Genomic DNA, 19210 nt, shown 5'->3' on the forward strand with positions numbered 1-19210 from the left:
TCCTCCTTCCCCTCCTTACGCAAGGGACCCGCTCAAGTACGGACCACTACGTAACTTTCGTAACCCGTCTGCCGTGCGGAGCAGTGTTTCTCAAAGTGCGCTTAGGGCGTAGTTGGCTTCCGAGAATAGGGGCAGGTATTTTTTTTGAGGGCCGGAATTTGCGCAGCGTCGGGCCGCCTGTAACGTAAGTGAAGCGGGTTGGAGAGGCGGCAGCCATTTTGTGCCGGGAGCCCGGAGGAAGAAGACGCTGGTGTCTCCACACTTCACGGGCCCTGGAGCCTACCGAGAACCCCGCCGTTCCGTCCGCCGACGCTCAGCGGGTCTCTGACCCACTGACCACTTCTTCTCCTTTTGTAGCCCTCCCAAGAAGCGAGGTGGCGCAAAGCGACTCCGCCGAGACACAGCCGCCCCTGGCTGGCCCCTCTCCCCGTACCCCTAGTCCCTCACCATCGCCACGGCCAGCATTCCGCTGCCTCTCCCCCACCCCCCCGGGTGCTATGAGAGGCTTCGGAGACCGGGGCCGCGACCGAGACCGCGGCGGGTAAGGGGGGGGGGCGCGGCGCGACGTGGTGGGGGGAGGTGGAAGGAGCTCCTCTCCCCTGGCTTTGGAGCCCGGCGAGGGGGAGGCGGGTGGAGGAAGGGCAGGAGGGAGTCGTGGGGCAGTGAGGGGTGGTCGTGGCTGCGGTATTGGGGAGCGGATTTTTTCACCTGTATCTTTTTGTTTCAGGGTGGGGTGGGGGCTGGAAACGTTATTCTYACAAGGGTTCTGGCAGCAAGGGGTGGTGGTTATTGTTTTAATTTTGGTTTTCCTGTTTTCGCGTGTAACCATGTGCCTCTCTTCCAATTTTAAGGCCTTCTTTTTTCCTCCCCCTCCCCCTCCCCTTTTTTCTTTTTCCTGCTACCCATGTTTTTCTTCACTGTACTCCCCCCTGCAAACCATGAGCGTCTTGGTGGCCCTGGAAAGGGTAGTTGGATATTCTGCCCTTCTGGTTGTCATTGCTCCTTCTGGACTTTTCAGAAAGATGGCAGTTGCTGAAAGATCTTTCTCAGTAGCACTCAGGCTTATAATGAGAGGAAATGGAATTGAAAACTGCCACCATGCAGGGGAGTTGTGTACTCAGGAGGCTGATCTCGGTATTCATGGCTCTGGACTACACTTAAAGAGCATAACCAAGATTAGGTAGCAGTCAAACAGGAATTGTCTGTATGGCACTATGGAACTCTGGTGTTTAATACTCTTGATACTATCCTCTCAAGAAAGTTTGCTTTAGAAAAGGTTTATGCAGGTTTGATTTTTTGTCTGAGGATGGTAGTAACAAATACAATGTGCTGTGGGTATGTTTCAGTGTATAACACATAACATACATGGGCTGGTATAATAGTATATAAATGTCTTGAGACTTAGTTTTTCTTTTTCTTTATTATTTTTAACACTTAAAAAAAAGCTTCTATCCCAAGCCTTTTTAAAGAGAAAATTAAGAGCTAAATTTAGGATAGATTGACCCTTTTTGTCCTTTAAATCACAAATAGTGAGGCCTCCATTCTCGAGGATAAGGATAAACATATATAGGTGTTGTTATTAGTCAAGATCTAGTCTGTCATACTAGAGGTATTTTTTTTTCTCCCTCCCACTGGGAGATCAGGAATATTTTGTTTATATGTTGAATCGTAATTTAACATACAGATTTGTCTGTGGAGATAGTTGTATTCTTGTATCTTTACACCCACCATTTCATATTCTGAAATTAAAAGATTGTTTTAGTTTTTTTACAGAGAGGAGTTCTGGTGTTTTTCCACTACAGGCTTTCCAGCTTAGATTAACACAAGGACATGGGAGTAAACACTTTGACTGGTCTGAGATAGTTCAGACCCCAGCTGTTTTTGGAGTTTAGTGACTAAATTTGAGTATGTAGATTTATATACAGTTATTTAAAGGAACACTGTTGAAAACACTGCCACAGTACTTAAATGTGCCTTAAGATTTGTGTAATTGTAGGCAGATGTTTATCTTTTACACAGAGGTATTGCGTAAGTAAAAACAGTGCTTACATACTTCTTTGTAAAGATTTTGGACATTTTGCATGAAAAATCTTACTCTTGGGCTATTATATGGGAAGTTTTAATGTGTCAGGGTTCACTTTGTTAGTACCCATCTATTTTAAGTTCTGGAAGTATTTGTAATGAGTAACAACCATCATCTATCATAAATACCTCTTAAATTTTGGTAACCCAGCTTGCTAGTTAAGCACAATTTGGAAGCTTACCTTTTTCTCAGTGCTGATTCGTTTTGTAAGCGAACTAACAGGCTTTCAGGTTTTCTTTCTGTGGTGAACAAGTTGCAGAGGACTCTTCAGGAAGGTTATACTGTTATACTTCAGAATTGAATAAATTGATTTAGTTCTATCCCAGGAAAAATAGCACAGTAGTATCAGAGGAGATTGTTTGGGTCAGGCTAAATTTCCACCTAATTGAAGTGAGAAATCTTGGTAAATCAATGAAGTATCCTTAGATTCAAATCAGTTTATCTAGAATTGGAATATTATTATTATTTGTAATGAGAATGTAAAGTGTCAGTTACTTCCACTTTAGTAAGTAAATTTTATCAGAGGCTATGTTGCAGGAATGCTGTAGGGCTCACTTCTTTCAGGGCGACATACAGCTATACTGTATAGACGAATGGAGAACTGAAACTATGAGGCCTTTATACAAAATACAGTGTATTCTTCTGGATAGCTAAGGAGCAAATATTTGTAATACCCAGCTATATTATTGTTGTCCAGTACTGGACAAGTATTGCAGTCAGTTCTATGTAAACTTTTTCACACTTAGGCTCCCCAATTGACTTCAGTGAGACTATTCATTTTGTTAAGAGTTACTTAGATAAACAAATAGTTGGCATTTTTTTTTATCTCAGGTAAGCATGAACAGTGGCAGATACCTCCATGAAGATGAATGTAACTGATAATCTGACTCTCTTACTTTGTCCCAAAAGAATAATTAAACCTTAAATTAAATTTCAAAGTTGTGTTTTACGGTCTTGTCATATGACAAAAATTACTGATTATGCAGACCGTTTTGGGGATCTGATAGATGTACTAATGGGAAGATAAGCCATATTTATAAAAGAGGGAAGGGACTGCTGAAACAGTAGGAACAAAGCAAACAATTTGAAACTTACTTAGCTGATTTTAAGGTAAATTATGTCTACGATGCTTAGCTTTACCAACAACATAAATATCTTCTTCCAATTCGTATATTAAATTGGAGTTCTGCTTTTTTGATATCTTAGAGTGTATCATTTGTAGTTTCTATTGGGAAGTCATATTAAAGGGCAAATATAGTTAAATGTCTGAGCAGATATTCTTACAATGATTAAGTTAACACACAAATTTACTTCAAATCTACTTCCGTTTTTACCAACTCCCTTTCTCCTCACTTACCAATGTAAGATTTTGTTTCATTAACAGCGTTTATTTATGAGAAAACTGCCCAGTTTAACTGTGGACACTATGGCTTTGCTTTATAAATAAAATTGTTTTCAACAAAGCACCTCTCACAAATTGAGATTCTGGGGAAAAAAAAGTGGCTTTACTAACCAGATTTCAAATTAGGACAAAATTTGACCTGACAGCATTTGGAAAAGTAGCTTCTACTGTGTTTATGTCATGCTGATGAAAGAATTCTAGCTTTTGGGGGGAATTGTAAAGATACATTATGTAAGCATTTTATATTTACAATAATTAATCGCTTGATACTGTTCAGTTTTCAGATACTCTTAAATATTATTGTCAGAAACCCGTGTTTTGCCTGATGAATCAATAAGTCATTACAGTTAAGTTGTATTAAAAATTGTTTGGGTGAATAAAACTTAGGTGAGAGAGAAAGAACAGTAATTTCTGAGTGGTACTATCACCTATGAATTTTTTAGCAGAATAAACATTAAGTTCTTTCTGTCTTGATTGTTCAGCAAAAGCATTTGAGAGGAGAGGATTTTTCCAAGATATTTTTTTTTTCTACTAGACTCTGGTTAAAAAAGAAAAGCTTGTTTTTTATTGCTTTTGTTCCAGAATTGTGGATCTTAGTTTGGCTTGTTTATATCCCGTTCTCTTCATATTTTCATTTTTTTTTTTAATTTGGGACATACTGCTTGATAAGAAAGGAAAAAAGAAGTAGTAGGAGGAAAGTAAAAAAAAAAAAGTTAATTTTGTGTAAAACAAACAATGAGAGATGGAGTCTTCATTAGAAGACTCTATGCCTTTCATCTAACAGTGTTTTAAGTACACTGTCAGTTTCAAAAAATGAGGAGTATTGTAACTCTTCAACAGCTTTGTCCCCAGAGAGGGAACCTTGGATTGGAAATGGAGACAGGAGCTTTAAGGCAGTGACTTAAAAATGGCTGTATTGAAAGTACATTTTAGGAAGATCCTTTTGGGTTTTAAAATGGAGGTAAAGCAAGTTTATGTTATTTGAAGAGATTATGTGCCACCATAGGGATTTCTTTAGGGAAAGTGGGTTTTCTAGGATATTATGCTAATGTGTTCAACAGGTTAACTTGAAAATTGATAGTGGAGAATACTTAATAAAGCTTCAAATTCCAGACTAATTAAATACCTCTGTAATATTTTACTCAAAACTGACATTGATCCTTACAGGTTTGGAGCAAGTCGTGGAGGTCCTCTTCCTCCAAAGAAATTTGGTAATCCGGGGGAACGCCTGCGTAAAAAGAAGTGGGACTTAAATGAGCTGCCCAAGTTTGAGAAAAATTTTTATGTGGAACATCCAGAAGTGGCCAGGCTTACTCCAGTAAGTTTTCAGATTCTATCTTTTTCATTTTGCATAGAACAGAAAACTTCACAGTTGAAAAAACTTGTCCTAGAAGGTTTTGGGCTGCATATGATAGAACTGTCTCTTTACTAAGCTTGTTTAGTATTTTATATATCTGTAGAATATCAGTTCTAATTGCTTTCAGTATTTAAAATYAGCAAAAATGAAGCTTATTTCTCATCTGTTTTTTCATACAAGACATTTTACATCTGGTCATTTGCAATTCATCGTCTTGCTTTCCTGATCAAGTTATGTGAGATTAARCAATGTGAATTGTCATATTTTATCAGTGTAGATGCACATTAGAGAACTTCAGAGTTGTAATACAGGGAAGGCTCTGAAGGAAACTGAAACAGTGAATACATTGAGATAGTATTAAGTTGTTGGAAAACAGCTAGTGGCATGAATGCATGAAAATGTTAGGAAATAATATAGTGTTATAATAATAAAGTATCAATAATTGAAGTTGAAAGGGGCCTCTGAATGTCTCTAGTCTAACCGTGTGCTGAGAGCAGGGCTAACTTCAAACTAGAGCAGGTTGTTCAGGGCCTTGTTCATTTGGGTTTGAATCATCTCCAAGCATGGAGAGTCCTTTCTGAGTGGCTGTCTAAGGGCTTAGTATTACTCATGATGAGATTTTTCTTCCGTAATAACTAATTGGAAATTCAAGATGCTGATTCTACCTTCTCTATAACGACCGATGAAGTAGTTGAAGATAGCAGATAGATCCTCCTTGCTAATCCTCTCTTCCTCTGACTAGGTGAACTCATTTCTCAGCCTTTCCTCATACAGACACTACTCCAGCCTTTAGCTTCCCCCATAACTGGATGTGCCTTCTTGGTCAATGCCTTTCTTATACTGGGGCCTCAAAACTGGACACAGTTACAGAGTCCAAAACTGGACTCTATATCTACAGTATAGTTACGGCAATCTTCCCCTCTCCCACGCAATTTCAATCTAGAACCTTTTTTTCATCTTTAGTTCTCTTTATGTTTATAAACTAAGAGATGCCATTTTTAACACAAAGCAACAAAGAAAAAAACCTCTGTTATCCAATTACATGCATCTAAAACCACTGTGTAAAATTCATGAGATATTTACACAGCATAAAGGAGTTGAGAGACTTTTTCTAGAGATAACAACCTTTGCTACTGAACCAGAGTTAGCTTTAGGTGTTGAGRTGTCTTTGATTGCCTTAGTCAACTGGAATGTTTTTAGCATTTTCTCAAAGTTGCTTTCTTTGAGAAAGTGCTTGTTGAGTATTGATGGATTTTTTTTTTTAATAAGCATTACAGTAAGGTCATGAATTGCAGAAGCATATTGCAAAGTGCTGTTGGACACACAAGTAAAATCTTAGAAAAACATAAACTTAAGTTTTTCCTAATCCTAGGTTATCTTGTGTGGATACACATTTCAGAAATGTTTTAAGGCATTCCATTATTATACGAAAAAAAAAAAATGGGCCCTCAGTATATCGTTACGACGTTGCTCAGTGGTCTTTCATGCAAAAAAGAAATCTTACAAAGCAACAATTCTAAGTTGCAAGTTCTACAGCAAGAACTCTGGTTTTAGCCACCACTGGACTGTGTTAATGGAAGGAGAGGGAATATCCTGCCTTCTGCTTGCTTCTACGTAGTTGTAGTATATTGGGGCCTGTTTAATTTATTTGGCTCTTAGCACTGTCGCATAGAGCATGTCTCTCTCTTTTCTTCTGTGTCTACTTAGTTTTGAATGTGTTGATAATTTTTGGCCTCCAAAAGAAGGGTAAAAGTCCTAAATATAATATATTTGTATACTTTTGATGAAAGTCAGGTGGCTGGAAGAGAGATCTCATTAATCCTCCTAGACTACAGAGAGAGCKCATACCTCTTGGATGTTGGAGAGACTACATGATAGCTCAATCTCAAGATAAAATCCTTAGGAAGGCACTTTTTTTTAGCTCTCCTTGTCAATTCAGATCTCTGAAACTAAGCTGTTAGCTAAAGGTGTGAAATGTGTTGATAGAACAGTATGCTTTGGGTTGCTGTTGACCACTTGGCGTTTGTATTTTTTCACATGAATAGTATGAAGTTGAAGAATTGAGAAGAAAGAAAGAAATAACAATTCGAGGAATGGAGGGCTGCCCCAAACCTGTGTTTGCGTTCCACCAGTGTAGCTTTCCACGTAAGTATTTTGTTGTTCTTGATAGGCTTTGTCCCTCAAGAACTGAGACTCATTCAACAGCAGTGACTGTTCAGACCTATTTGTTTTCTAGAACACTGCATGTAGCCTCAGTTACCCTTTAAGAAAATTATTCTTTTCATAAAAATCTTAGAGTATGTGATGGATGCCTTGATGGATCAGAACTTCACAGAACCCACTCCAATTCAGTGCCAAGGCTTTCCTCTGGCTCTCAGTGGTCGTGATATGGTGGGCATTGCTCAGACTGGCTCTGGGAAAACTCTAGCGGTATGTGTTCCTCTCTGTTTTATTATATTTTGTTTCCAATTGCTTTGTGGAAATTACTTCTTGGTTTCTTGTTAGTAGGTTTTGTGTTTGTTGCTACAGCAAGAATAAAGTGAGATGATTACTTTTTTTTAAGCTTTTCTTATTGCATCATGGGTGAGACTTAAGTCTCAGCTCAACAAGCCTACTTCGTTGACAGGCATGCATTGTGCATAACGTCCTTTTTTTTGGCTGCTTAATCACTTCTCTTTATTTGGTCCTTGCTTATATTATGGTTTAAAAATAGTGTATGTTTTTTAGCATGTTTATTTTATTAACTGTGCAAGTTAGACATTTGAGTCTTGCAGTTCAAGATGTACATTAGTTATCTGCAGTGATCAAGAGGGAATTCTCTCCTCTATGGAAAGCTTAGTAGAACTAAGCAAATTTGCCAATTTAAGCTCCAAATCTAAATGGCTTTCCTTTCAGAGATGTACAGCTTTATTTTCTACTCGCATTGGAAGGAAACTTGGTTGCTCAGCAGCTCTGAAAACCATCTTCTCTTTTGTTGGATAAATGCGAATATCTAGTTTTGTAAGGTCCTGATTTTCTCTATCTGAGGTTTCTTGCCATCTCTGAAATGTTAAGTACAGGCTTTCAAAGGGGTGTTAGGCTAGATGGGTGCTTACAGCGATCCAGTTATCGTAGTAAATGATTACTGACATTGAATATTGAAGCCTTTTGTCTTGACTTAACGTAAGTGGCTTTTTTTTTTAATATAGTATTTGCTGCCTGCAATTGTCCACATCAACCACCAGCCATATTTGGAGAGAGGGGATGGCCCAATTGTAAGTGCGTTTCCATTGTCTTCCTTCTTGTGTGCATGACATGGTATTACTGATGAAATTTGTACTTTATTTAGTTGGTATATCAGGAAAATAAGTAGAGAACTGTTTACTACCATGATGTGAACACTGTTGAAATTTTGTGCAGTTGTTGATGTCTCAAAATACTTAAATGCTCTGACTAGTAGAGAATAGATGGTCCAGCTTTGCTTATGGTATCTGGGGAGAGCCGTTAAGTTAGTGATGTGTATTGAACTTGACTCTCCTGAATGGATTCTTTTTGCAGTGCCTAGTTCTAGCACCTACGAGAGAGTTGGCCCAGCAAGTACAGCAGGTGGCTGATGATTATGGCAAATGTTCAAGACTGAAGAGTACCTGCATATATGGAGGAGCACCCAAAGGTCCTCAGATCAGAGATCTAGAAAGAGGTAATTCAGTGTAGATTTTAAAGCTGAGACTGACTGTTTCTGGAGGAGGTCGCTTTGTAAGATCTCAGTAAAGGAAAAGCATTTTCTTAAAGTCTGTTTGGAGAGCTGTGTGAAGATGAATGGCTAGCTCCATCTTCACTTAAAATGGTAGTGTGCTTGTGGTAACTTACTCTGTATAAGAACTTATTCAGATATTAGACTCCCTTTTCTCTCTGATTTTTTCCATTTGTGAAGATCATCAAGACTTTAAAAGGAGTTGGGGAAAGGAGATTTGTCAGAAACAGAACGGATTATTAGGAGGAAAGGAGCAGCCAGTTTGAGGAATGTATGTGTGTGTGTGTGTGTGTGTGTGTGTGTGTGTATTTATATATGTTTATACACACACACACATATATTTCCCCCCCCCCTCAGGCTACACTGCAAATTTTCTGTCCTAGAGTTGTTGAAATAAAGCTTTAATTTCTGAATTTATAGACATTATTTCAGAGAGTCATTTTTTTTTCTGAGACTTTGCTCTTAAAAGCTAAGTTCTTTCTGGTTCRTGTACACCATAATGTCTTGTAATTGCCTTCCTTATATAACAGGGGGCTAGAGTTAGGAACTATAAGGAACCACAGTTCTGCAGGAACCATTGTAATGCGGTAGTGCTGTAGAGTGACTCCACCTTCATATCTAGGGTTAGTTACTTGTAACTTTGAACATTGGAACATGGTGTTTTTTTTTTTTTTTTTTTTTTTTTTTTTTTAACCATCTTCAGTAGGCTAAAAATGTAACAGTATTATGTGGAAAGATGTAAGACCTTGTATATATAGGAATACCTTGATTACAAATCTGCTCAAAAAATCAACATTTTTACTTGCCACTGCAGTTTAAAGAGTCATTGTTGAAAATTSCAGTAATGGGATAAAGGCCTACATGGTGTAAGACTGTGGGATAGCTCTGTTCAAGAAAATGGTTCTAATACAAAAGCAGTGTTTTCAACTGGGAAATCAGAGATGACATGAAGAGACTTGTGGAAGATCAGTAAGGGTCTTCTGCACACCCTTCTAAAGTGCTTTAAAACAGATATTCTCTTACTTCTGAAGAAAACCCTTTGGATGGAGGTTGTGTGCAGAATGCATGCTTTCAGTCCTTTCAAGTGTTACTGTCTTCAGTTGCTTAGTATTTCCTGCTGCAAAGACTATTGAATAGGCAGAGTCCAGAGAAGATTTTATATAAATACATTAAAAATATTACTTAGGTATTTATATGCATACTATATATACACACACACACACACACACATATATATATATGTTTATATGTGTGTATATATACATATGTTTTTCTCTCAGTTGTGATCTTTCAGGAATTTCAGTGAGCTTACTTTGGAGGAATGCATCATTGACCATAGAGACTGCAGTTTCTTCAGTTTCTTTGGCAGACCAGTGGCTCCATTAGAAATCCTGTTCTTGTGTTAGCTTTATAGAAACTGAAAGTATGCCCAACTTCATCAGCTTTGAGGAATCTAATCTGACACAGACAAAAGGATCTAGGCTGCCACAAAATGTTGTGCATGTGAAAGTAAGGAGAAAACGGTTGAGGTTTTGTCTGTCTGTCCCTCCCCCTTTCCCTACCCTCTGCACTTCTTTAAACTTACTGTGGGCATTTCTAAGATCTTAGTGCAAATCAGTCCTTCCTTTCAAAAAAAATACGAAATTTGCCATACATGATGCTAGCTTTTGCATATCTGTATTCTGTCTTTATAGAAACAGATCTGTACAAGATGAATGTCTCTCATAGTTAGCATGTAATTATTCAGAATTAAAGCACACACTTTGGCAATCTTTTAAAGAAGTGGAAATTAAAGTAACATGACCTGTACAACAAGAACACTTTTTGTTTGCTGAACATGCAGAATTTAGCTGGAGTTCGTTCTTACCTTTCTAGAGAGCTCACTAGACCTTATAGTCCTGGATGAAGGTGTGGGTCAGGCTTGAGTGACACTGTAATTTACTTTTGATTCTGGACAGCTTTCTCTCACTGGTATTCTCAGTCAGTAAGCTTTAAGCTCCTACACTACGTTCATTATTCTTTTGGTATTTTAACAGTAATTTTGGAATGGAAAGCAAAATGAATTATTAAAAGAAACTAGGGCTCCTACTGAAGTAATGACTCAAGCTTGGGTATGGATGAGGGAAGTAATTTTTATTTATTTCTTTTTAAACAGTTTTGCTCTGGAAGGTGATTCATTCTGACTAAAAATATCAAATGACATTCAAATGAAGAGCCTTACTCTCTTTCTTCATTGTTTGTTGAAGGTGTGGAGATCTGCATTGCTACACCAGGTCGTTTGATTGACTTTCTTGAGGCCGGAAAAACCAACCTTCGTCGGTGTACCTACCTGGTTCTGGATGAAGCAGACAGGATGTTGGATATGGGATTTGAACCTCAAATTCGTAAAATTGTTGACCAGATAAGGGTGTGTGAACCTTTTAAAAGCACAGCTTCCCACAGATTCTCATTCAGAGTCCATTACCTTAAATAAGTCTTTCCCCCCACTTTTTTTTAAAGCCTGACAGACAGACTCTGATGTGGAGTGCTACCTGGCCAAAAGAAGTGCGCCAGCTTGCCGAGGACTTCCTTCAGGACTATGTTCAGATCAATGTGGGAAACTTAGAACTGAGTGCCAACCACAATATCCTGCAGATAGTGGATGTGTGCATGGAAAGCGAGAAAGACCATAAGTATGCTAGTTCTCATTATTATTATTATTATTATTATTTTTTGCTTCACTTAAAAATATTAATTGCCCCTAAAGCAAAATATGAATTCTGATTAGTGATGTTAGTTGCAGTATTATTTAACCTTTGAATCGTACCAGACAACTAAGCCCTGTAATGGTCTACCTTGTAATCATCTAATCAATTACATGTATTCTAACCATAACACTGTACAACAGACTTAAWTTCCGTACAAATGATACTGGCTTTATATTCGTGGATACTTATTGTATATGTTCTCAATGCAAGTTGAGACAGTACTCCTACATTCTTGTATATGTGGATATACATCTTAGTTTTTGTATCTGTTTTAGACTGATACAGCTGATGGAAGAGATCATGGCAGAAAAGGAAAATAAGACTATAATCTTTGTGGAGACAAAGAGGCGATGTGATGATCTCACTCGAAGGATGCGCAGAGATGGGTGAATAGCTCCTCTTCCCTTTCCCCATTTGTTTCTAGTGAGAAACAGAAATGGTAGTAAAAAGCACTAAGGTTAAATGTTAATAATGCTGTTGTTGGGAACAACTTGTCCGCTCTTTTATTTGGCTGAATTCAATCTTAGTTTCCTGGAAGGTTCCAGTGCATCAAAGCATTAGTGCAAGACAGTATATTTGTGAGCAGTGACACTTTCAGTATGTCGGAATATATATAAAACGACTCAAATGAAGTGATAAGGACTGTATGAATAAAGTGGGTGCAGTTTGGCTTAGATGCTTCTTATATAGCCAGGGGTTTTAACATGTACAGAAGTGAAAAGCATATGTTGTATTTAGATGAAGGTGTAAGGCAGAGGACAGGGAATAATTTTTTTTTTTTTTTAAACAGAAATGCCAAAACGTAAAAGGCATTTTGTTGCCTTTAATGTATGTACTTTCTGTCTATACTAATGTGCATTTCTGTTTGGCAGTTGGCCAGCTATGTGTATCCATGGAGACAAGAGTCAGCCAGAAAGAGATTGGGTGCTTAATGGTGAGTCTGGTAATGGAAGAATAACTCMGGCTACTGTACAGAGTTTACTGTGATGCTTCTCTGCAGTCTTTTTTCTCTATCCCGTACTTTATAAAAGTTGCAGACACTTCAAAGAACTTTTTTTTGCTTTTGTACTGTTAATTTCAATATTTGTATCTGACTTTTTTGTGGCAAAAATGCAATGGGAAACTAAGGACTGCTTAACCCAGAAAAACATACTTTTCAAAATCGTTGACAGTTTATATGATGGCTTGCTGGAGTTCTGAAATCTAAATTCTGGAAAATGAGCATTTAGCATAAATCAGGTTTAGATAACTATATTTTTAAAAAGTCTTGCTTCATAGCGTGCTTTGTCTTGCAGAATTTCGTTCTGGAAAGGCTCCCATCCTCATTGCTACCGACGTGGCATCTCGTGGGCTAGGTTTGTACCCATAGACCACTGTTGCCTACTGCTGCATATTTTTCTTCTTTGGACTGAAATATGTTTTCTTAAAAAAAAAAAAAAAAAAAAAAAAAAAAGCGTGATTTTCCCCCACATGTGAAATACGTTTTTTAACATTAATCTTTTTTTTTTCTTTCATATTCAAAGTCTCTTCCTGCTCCTAATGAACAGGCTTTGGTCTGCAGCAAGGCCTAGGCATGACTAATCGATCGCCAAGAGGGAGAAGAGACGTCCAATTATGCAACCCAATCCTTCCATCACACTCACTTCTTCCCCAAATCCGGCTTTTGTTGCTGGATGATAGGGATGGATTGCTCTCAGTTCAGAGGGTGTCAGATAAAGTTGAAATAAGTTGTGATAGAGCAGTTCAACAGCAAATAGTTAATATTTTCCCTGTATGCTACATCACAGATTTGTACATACAAACCCCAATGTGCACGTGTGTTTACCCAGCAGATGTATTCACATCTGAGAAAGCACTACTCCAGATCTTTGGTCTTGACATGTAGCCTTCCCTCCTCTGTGTTCCTTCTAGGCAGGACCACTGAGATTATATAAGCCTTTAACATAATACTACCCAAATGTGTAATTGAATCAAAATTGCACAGTTTTATTTTGGTGGATGAAAATGATCTGTCTGGATGCATCAGTTGTACCCCCTTCTTTAAATAAGCATATTTGTATTGTGAAACACTGTGTGCCAATCACAGTCCTTATACATCTGCCCACTGTAGAAGAGAAAGGTGACTTATAAAGTGCTCTGACTTTAATAATGAGCATTGACTATACCGTGCTACCTGAGTTTGGTAGAAGCTACTACTTGGGGCTTGATGTGTTGTTATGGTAAACTTTAGAAAAAACTTCTGCAAGTCATTGCAAATAAGCTCAGGAAAATCTTTAGTTTATTAAAGTTTTCATTTACATGAGCTCTATTTTTACATATGCTTGAAAGGGTGGCTGCACTGTGCATCATATGATCACTTAATTACAGGCAGACCATTATTAGATTTGGCAGCTTTTTTTCACATAATATTCACCCCTCCTTCCCCTGCCCCCTCAAAAAATGTCCAAACACTTCCTCAGAGAGGTGCTTATATGGACTTCAGTCTCTGCCCTCTAGGGTCATGTCTGGACCTGTGCAGTTAGAACTTGGGCCTGTTGGGAGAAGGGACTGAGGCCTGAAACAAGTTTGTATGAAAGAGAGCTGCTTCTGTAGCAGCATTTTTTAAACAGGCTTGCTATGTGCTGGTAGCTTCTTTGTGCATCTTGCCTAGACATTAAAACAGTTTCACCCCTTCCAAAAAACACTCCCCCAAAACTACACGATTGGATAACACTCCAGAAAACAGTCTCCCACTTCCCATTCTCCACTTCACCTGAGCTGTGGGGAAAAGGTACCAGAGTCTGTTTCTTGTTACTGAACAACATCTCTGCTTGTTTTGGGGCCCTGAGTTTGCTGCTTCTTAAAATAAGTCACTTAACTGGCAAACTTCTGGACGACTTCCTCCAAGATCCTGGAAAGTGAAGGCTTCTACCTAAATAACATAAAACAGGGGCGCGCGCCTTTTGGCTGAGTCACCAGGGCTTTCCCTCTTCCTAATGGAACATTGGTTTCAAAAAAGCTTCTTCCAGGTAAGTTCTGAGTCCCATAATGACTTCTTTGTGATAATTCCCTGGAGTGAGGTCCTGTCTCTGCACTGATTTTCTTTTTTTAAAATTATTTATTTTTTGTTCACTCTATTAAACTAAAAACATTGAATTTCTTTTGTTTTGTTTTCTTTAACAGAAGCTTTGATATCAGCTGCAGATCATTCTCAGTGCAGGGGTGGGGGCATATYTACACTGATGGTCGAAGCAGCTCTCTAGACTAGCATGTTTGCTAGTTTATATCTTTCCTGATTAATAATCAGAGACTGTCTGTGCCGTAGGGTGTTTTGATGGTCTGCCAAAGGGCTTGTTTCCCCGGTAGCTCTCAAAAATGATTTATAATTTCAATTCCTGATCCTGCTACATTATCTTCTAAAAGGGCAGGAAGATTGTGACTGTGCACACGCACCTTGGAGCATGCTAGACTGGAGAAGCCAAATCTTGTACTTGCGCTGGTCTTTTCTTCAGCCAGCTGTGTACKCTACCAGGACCACTTCCTAGTCTGGAAAACACCCTTCCATTTTCCTTTTCCTGCCTTTGCATTCTTCCCACTCCTCCCCAGTCAAGTCAGTACTGTCTACATTGGTAGCTGCAATTCCTTGTGCTTTCTGCCAGGAAAGCACATYCTTGTATCCTCTGTGGTAATTCAGCTTACTTTGCTACTGATGAATGTGCAAAATGGTACTGTCTAAGGATCATTTAGCCTGCTGCTTGTCAGACTAGTTGCACCTCGGCTGTGAAGATGCAATCTGTCATATGTACCCCTCTCTTTATTTTACTTTCCCCTTTTTACAAAAACCTGTTGTACCAAGGACCCTAGCTGGAGACTCGCGCAGCCCCCTGTGAAACCTGCCTTCTCACTCCCTTTTTTTGGTGTGATTCAGGACTTTGGAGTCAGCAAAGACTGAGGAGCCCCCCCCTTTGCTGTAATAAGAAACAGACATAAAGTCCCCCTCTTGCCACTATGACCCTCTTGTTTTTATTTTTCCTACATCCCCTTTGAAATTGATATAGTCTGGGCAATAGATGCAGCTGACCCTTTGGATGTAATTTTTGTATTTTCATTTTTTTGACAATTGCCCCAAAGAACCCCGAATAGGGGACAAAAAGCGTTGGAGGACCTGAAACTTTTACCTGAACCCAGGTTCTCCGGCGCTTCACAACCAAATGGGGCTACAGAGAAGCGTCTAAGCCAGTTCACAGAGCGAGCGTGTGTGGGGACTTCTCGCTGCCATGGACCCTTGATGCATGCTCCCCGCGCTCCAGTGGTCCCGTGTCAGAGGGCGGAGTTTTCGAAAGGAGGCCGCCAAAAATAAAAGGCAAAGAGACGGGATCGGCTGCAGCGGTTTCCCACAGGAGGAGGGAGTGTGCATCGGTCTGGTAACAAACAGAGAATGTTTCTCTCTTTAAAAAAAAAAAAAAAATCTCAAAAATCTGTGTTTTATCTTGGATATTTTCAGAATATTCTTCTTAAAATGCAGATTTTTTTTTCATGAGTTAGGGCACTTACTGTAATACTATGCTTTTTTWAAAAATGGCATTTTATAGCAAATAGGTGCTTTTGTACTTTAGGTGCTTTCACTGAAGTGTTACACTAACGTTTACTTTGTTTCAGTCCTATAAGTTTATGAAGTCTGACTTTAAAGGCCTGCAGTTTGAATCTCTTCTAAATTTTAATATTATTTTGCACACTGGAGCAAGTTTGAGCATTTAATTTCCTCGTGTCTGATATTGGAAGTAGGGAATTGCTGATAGAATTTAGGATTATTCAGAGTACGAAAGCTTTCTGGAGCTGGACTGAACAGCATGGTGAAATGTTAGTGCAATGCGTTCTTGTGATAACTAGGAAACCAAGTTAAAGATGCTCTAGCTCTGATCTGAAGAATTTTTAATAAGTTGGTTAAATACTACTACTTTAATTGAGATGTTGTCAGCTTGAGGCTAGGAAAGTAGTTGAATTTTATTAGGATTATAAAAGAAAAGTAAAATTTTAAAGGCTTGCATTTTATTTCATGTTAYGAAGTGGAAGGTAAGTGATCTCATTACTGTTGTTACTTGCTAGACTTCTCCCAACAGAGTAAAAGCTCTTACTATGGCAGTTCTACCCTTCTTCCACCCCAGTTTGCTGTATCAGATGGTGGCATTTTCACTTCTGAGATTGTGCTTTGAAAAAGAGTACTAAATTCAATTAGCTAGTTCATAAACAGCAATGTCTTTAACAGATGAAGACAGAGAAATGCATTCCGGGGAGGATGAATTTGAATGCAGGGAAGAACTGCTTTAAAATTACCACTGGTTTTCAGGACACTGATCTTTGTTCCTGATGATCTTAAATTTCAGTCTTCTACTCTTTTGGGATGAGTCTGTCTTGTATTTATTCCATGCAATTACTAACTTTGTTTTTTTTTTTTATTACTGTCACCTGCATTCGTGCTCCCCACCTTTCGTTGGCACGTCCTCTCTTCTTCTCCCCTTTCCTCAACCCCACCCCTTCACTGTGCTTCGCACCTGGGCGCCTCACAAGATGTGGAAGATGTTAAATTTGTGATAAACTACGACTATCCGAACAGCTCTGAAGATTATGTCCACCGTATTGGCCGTACCGCACGTAGTACCAACAAGGGTACTGCCTACACGTTCTTCACACCAGGAAACCTGAAACAGGCCAGAGAGCTTATCAAAGTGTTGGAAGAAGCCAATCAAGCCATCAACCCAAAACTGATGCAACTTGTGGACCACAGAGGAGGTGGAGGTGGTGGTGGAGGTAAAGGCACATGGGAGAAGGGCTATAAAGGGAATAGATTTCCTATTTTGAGGGATGGAGGATTAAAAGAGGATAAGGAAATGATCTCAATATGCACAAGTCTAAGGTAATAAACAATAGATTAGTAATAAAGCTTTTTGCACCTGAGGTCTCAAAACCTTACATAAATGTAGTATTTCCAACTGAGAGAGAGATCACTGTTTTATCTCAGAAAAAAAATTTACATCTCATCAACTCCTCGTGGAGCTGATTTTGCTCAAGTTACTAATTGCTCGCAGCTCCTTCCTGGAGATAGGCAAGAGATGTGTGTGCATGCACAAGCAAAACTGAAGTCCGTGAGGTGATACATTGACTTAATTTTAGGGATTGAGACTATTTTTCCTCCTGCTTCCCTGATGGAATAATAAGTGTTGATAAACTTTCAAGTTAGTACTGGCTTTTTTTCTGTTTCTGTGTAGCTGAGTGTTTGCATGAAGAGTATTCCTTGAACTTGGTATCTACATCTTGAATAAAATGAAGAGATGTATGCCCAGCTGTGCAGGGAACTTATAACCATTCATAAGAATTTGCTCCTTATGGGCAAAATTGTAGATGCAATGAGTAGAAGGGTGAGAGAGGTTAACACAGTTATGAGAGTTTGTTGTTTGAGATTTGTTTGTGGTAGTAAATCTTGATATATCCATCACCAGGAGGTCGTTCTCGTTACCGTACAAGCAGTTCAGTAAACAACCCTAACCTGATGTACCAGGAAGAGTGTGACAGGAGGCTTCGGGGAGTGAAGGAAGGCCGGAGAGACTCAGGTGGCTTCAGAGACCGTGAGCGTGGTGACAGTTACGCCAACGGAGCCAACAAGACCTATGGCAGTGCCTATGGGAGCCCAAATTCTGCTTTTGGGGCAGCACAGAGCCAGTATGGCTACACTCAAGGGAGCTATGGAGCAGCTGCCTATGGCACGAGTGGCTATGGCACTGCAGAGTACAGTGCTAGTGGCTATGGTGCCAGCACCACAGCTGCCACCGCTGGGAGAACCTCACAAAGCACTACCCAACAGCAGTATGCAGGGATGGTGGGGCGCTCTGGCCAGCAGCCACAGCCTCTCATGTCACAACAGTTTCCTCAGCCTCCTGCCACTAATGTGATGGGCTATATGGGACAGACTGCCACCTACCAGTATCCACCCCCACCCCCTCCCCCACCCCCCTCACGCAAATGAGACCACTCGCCTGCTGGTGACCAGTGTAGACCTCTTGCATTTAAAGGAACCTTTTCTTTCTCCTCTTTCCCATTGTGATGTCTCATGCAGGTTAGATTTAGAATTCACTATTCAAATCCCTTAAGCCCGTCAAAAATGCCCCCTAGTCCACATTACTGACCCTTTTTTTTCTTTCCTTTTTTTCTTTTCTCTCTCTCTCTCTCTCTCTTTTTTTTTTTTTTTTTTTTTTTTTTTTTAAGAGATATATATAGTTGACTGGAAAATTTATTATTTTTTGTCTTGCATGTTGAGGAAATTGGAAATTTTATTTTCGCTAAAAGAAATGGGTATAAGGCAGATAGGTCCCAGCTCGATCATCTTGGTGTCTAAGGTTTGTGTGAAAACTTGCTTTTGAGGGGAGGAAGTTTCTATTCTGTAATACATTAACTTAATTTCAGGAAGTATCAAGAGAGGTGGGAAACTTTGGGAAGCCAAAAAGCACTTCATTTAACATGATAAATGCAAGGGAGCAATGCTCTTTTTTTTTTTTTTCATAATCTTACTTTTTTTTCTTTTTTTCTTAATAGCTCACTACTGTTGCTTGTAATCTACCATAGGTGACTTTCTACAGGAAAAGTCTGCTCATTTGTCTCAGCTTGGCAGCATTCCAAGTAATGCCCCATGTACATTCTGGCTGTCATTTTCTGCAGCTCTGGAAGCAGCAGTCCCATCTTCTGAGATGACCTTAAAGGTACCTGTAGCAGCCTGCAGTAGGAAAAAATGGGATTAAAATCTTTGGTGTCAGAGACCAACCTGACTTGGATTTGATGTTTGAAAATCAGATAAAGTCGCTGTAGAAACTACTGCTGTAATGTTTAGGGAGATAATTTTTTTTTTGTTGTTGTTGTT

At 39.2% G+C, this 19210-nt stretch overlaps 1 protein-coding gene across 1 annotated transcript; it reads left to right on the plus strand.

Annotated features, from left to right (window-relative positions):
• Nucleotides 1-176: 176 nt before the first annotated feature.
• Nucleotides 177-18853, plus strand: DDX17 (DEAD-box helicase 17). Its single transcript, XM_085323531.1, has 13 exons — nt 177-541; nt 4653-4803; nt 6888-6987; nt 7139-7272; nt 8031-8096; nt 8380-8521; nt 10822-10982; nt 11075-11247; nt 11598-11708; nt 12195-12256; nt 12618-12677; nt 16870-17109; nt 17799-18853. The coding sequence occupies exons 1-13, from the start codon at nt 498-500 to the stop codon at nt 18320-18322; spliced, it is 1968 nt and encodes a 655-aa protein (XP_085179657.1). The 5' UTR covers nt 177-497; the 3' UTR covers nt 18323-18853.
• The last annotated feature ends 357 nt before the right edge of the window (nt 18854-19210 follow it).

The sequence above is a fragment of the Rhea americana genome, unplaced genomic scaffold (assembly GCF_003343005.1).
Source record: "Rhea americana isolate MKP2758 unplaced genomic scaffold, rheAme1 scaffold_85, whole genome shotgun sequence".
In the NCBI taxonomy this organism is placed as follows: domain Eukaryota; kingdom Metazoa; phylum Chordata; class Aves; order Rheiformes; family Rheidae; genus Rhea; species Rhea americana.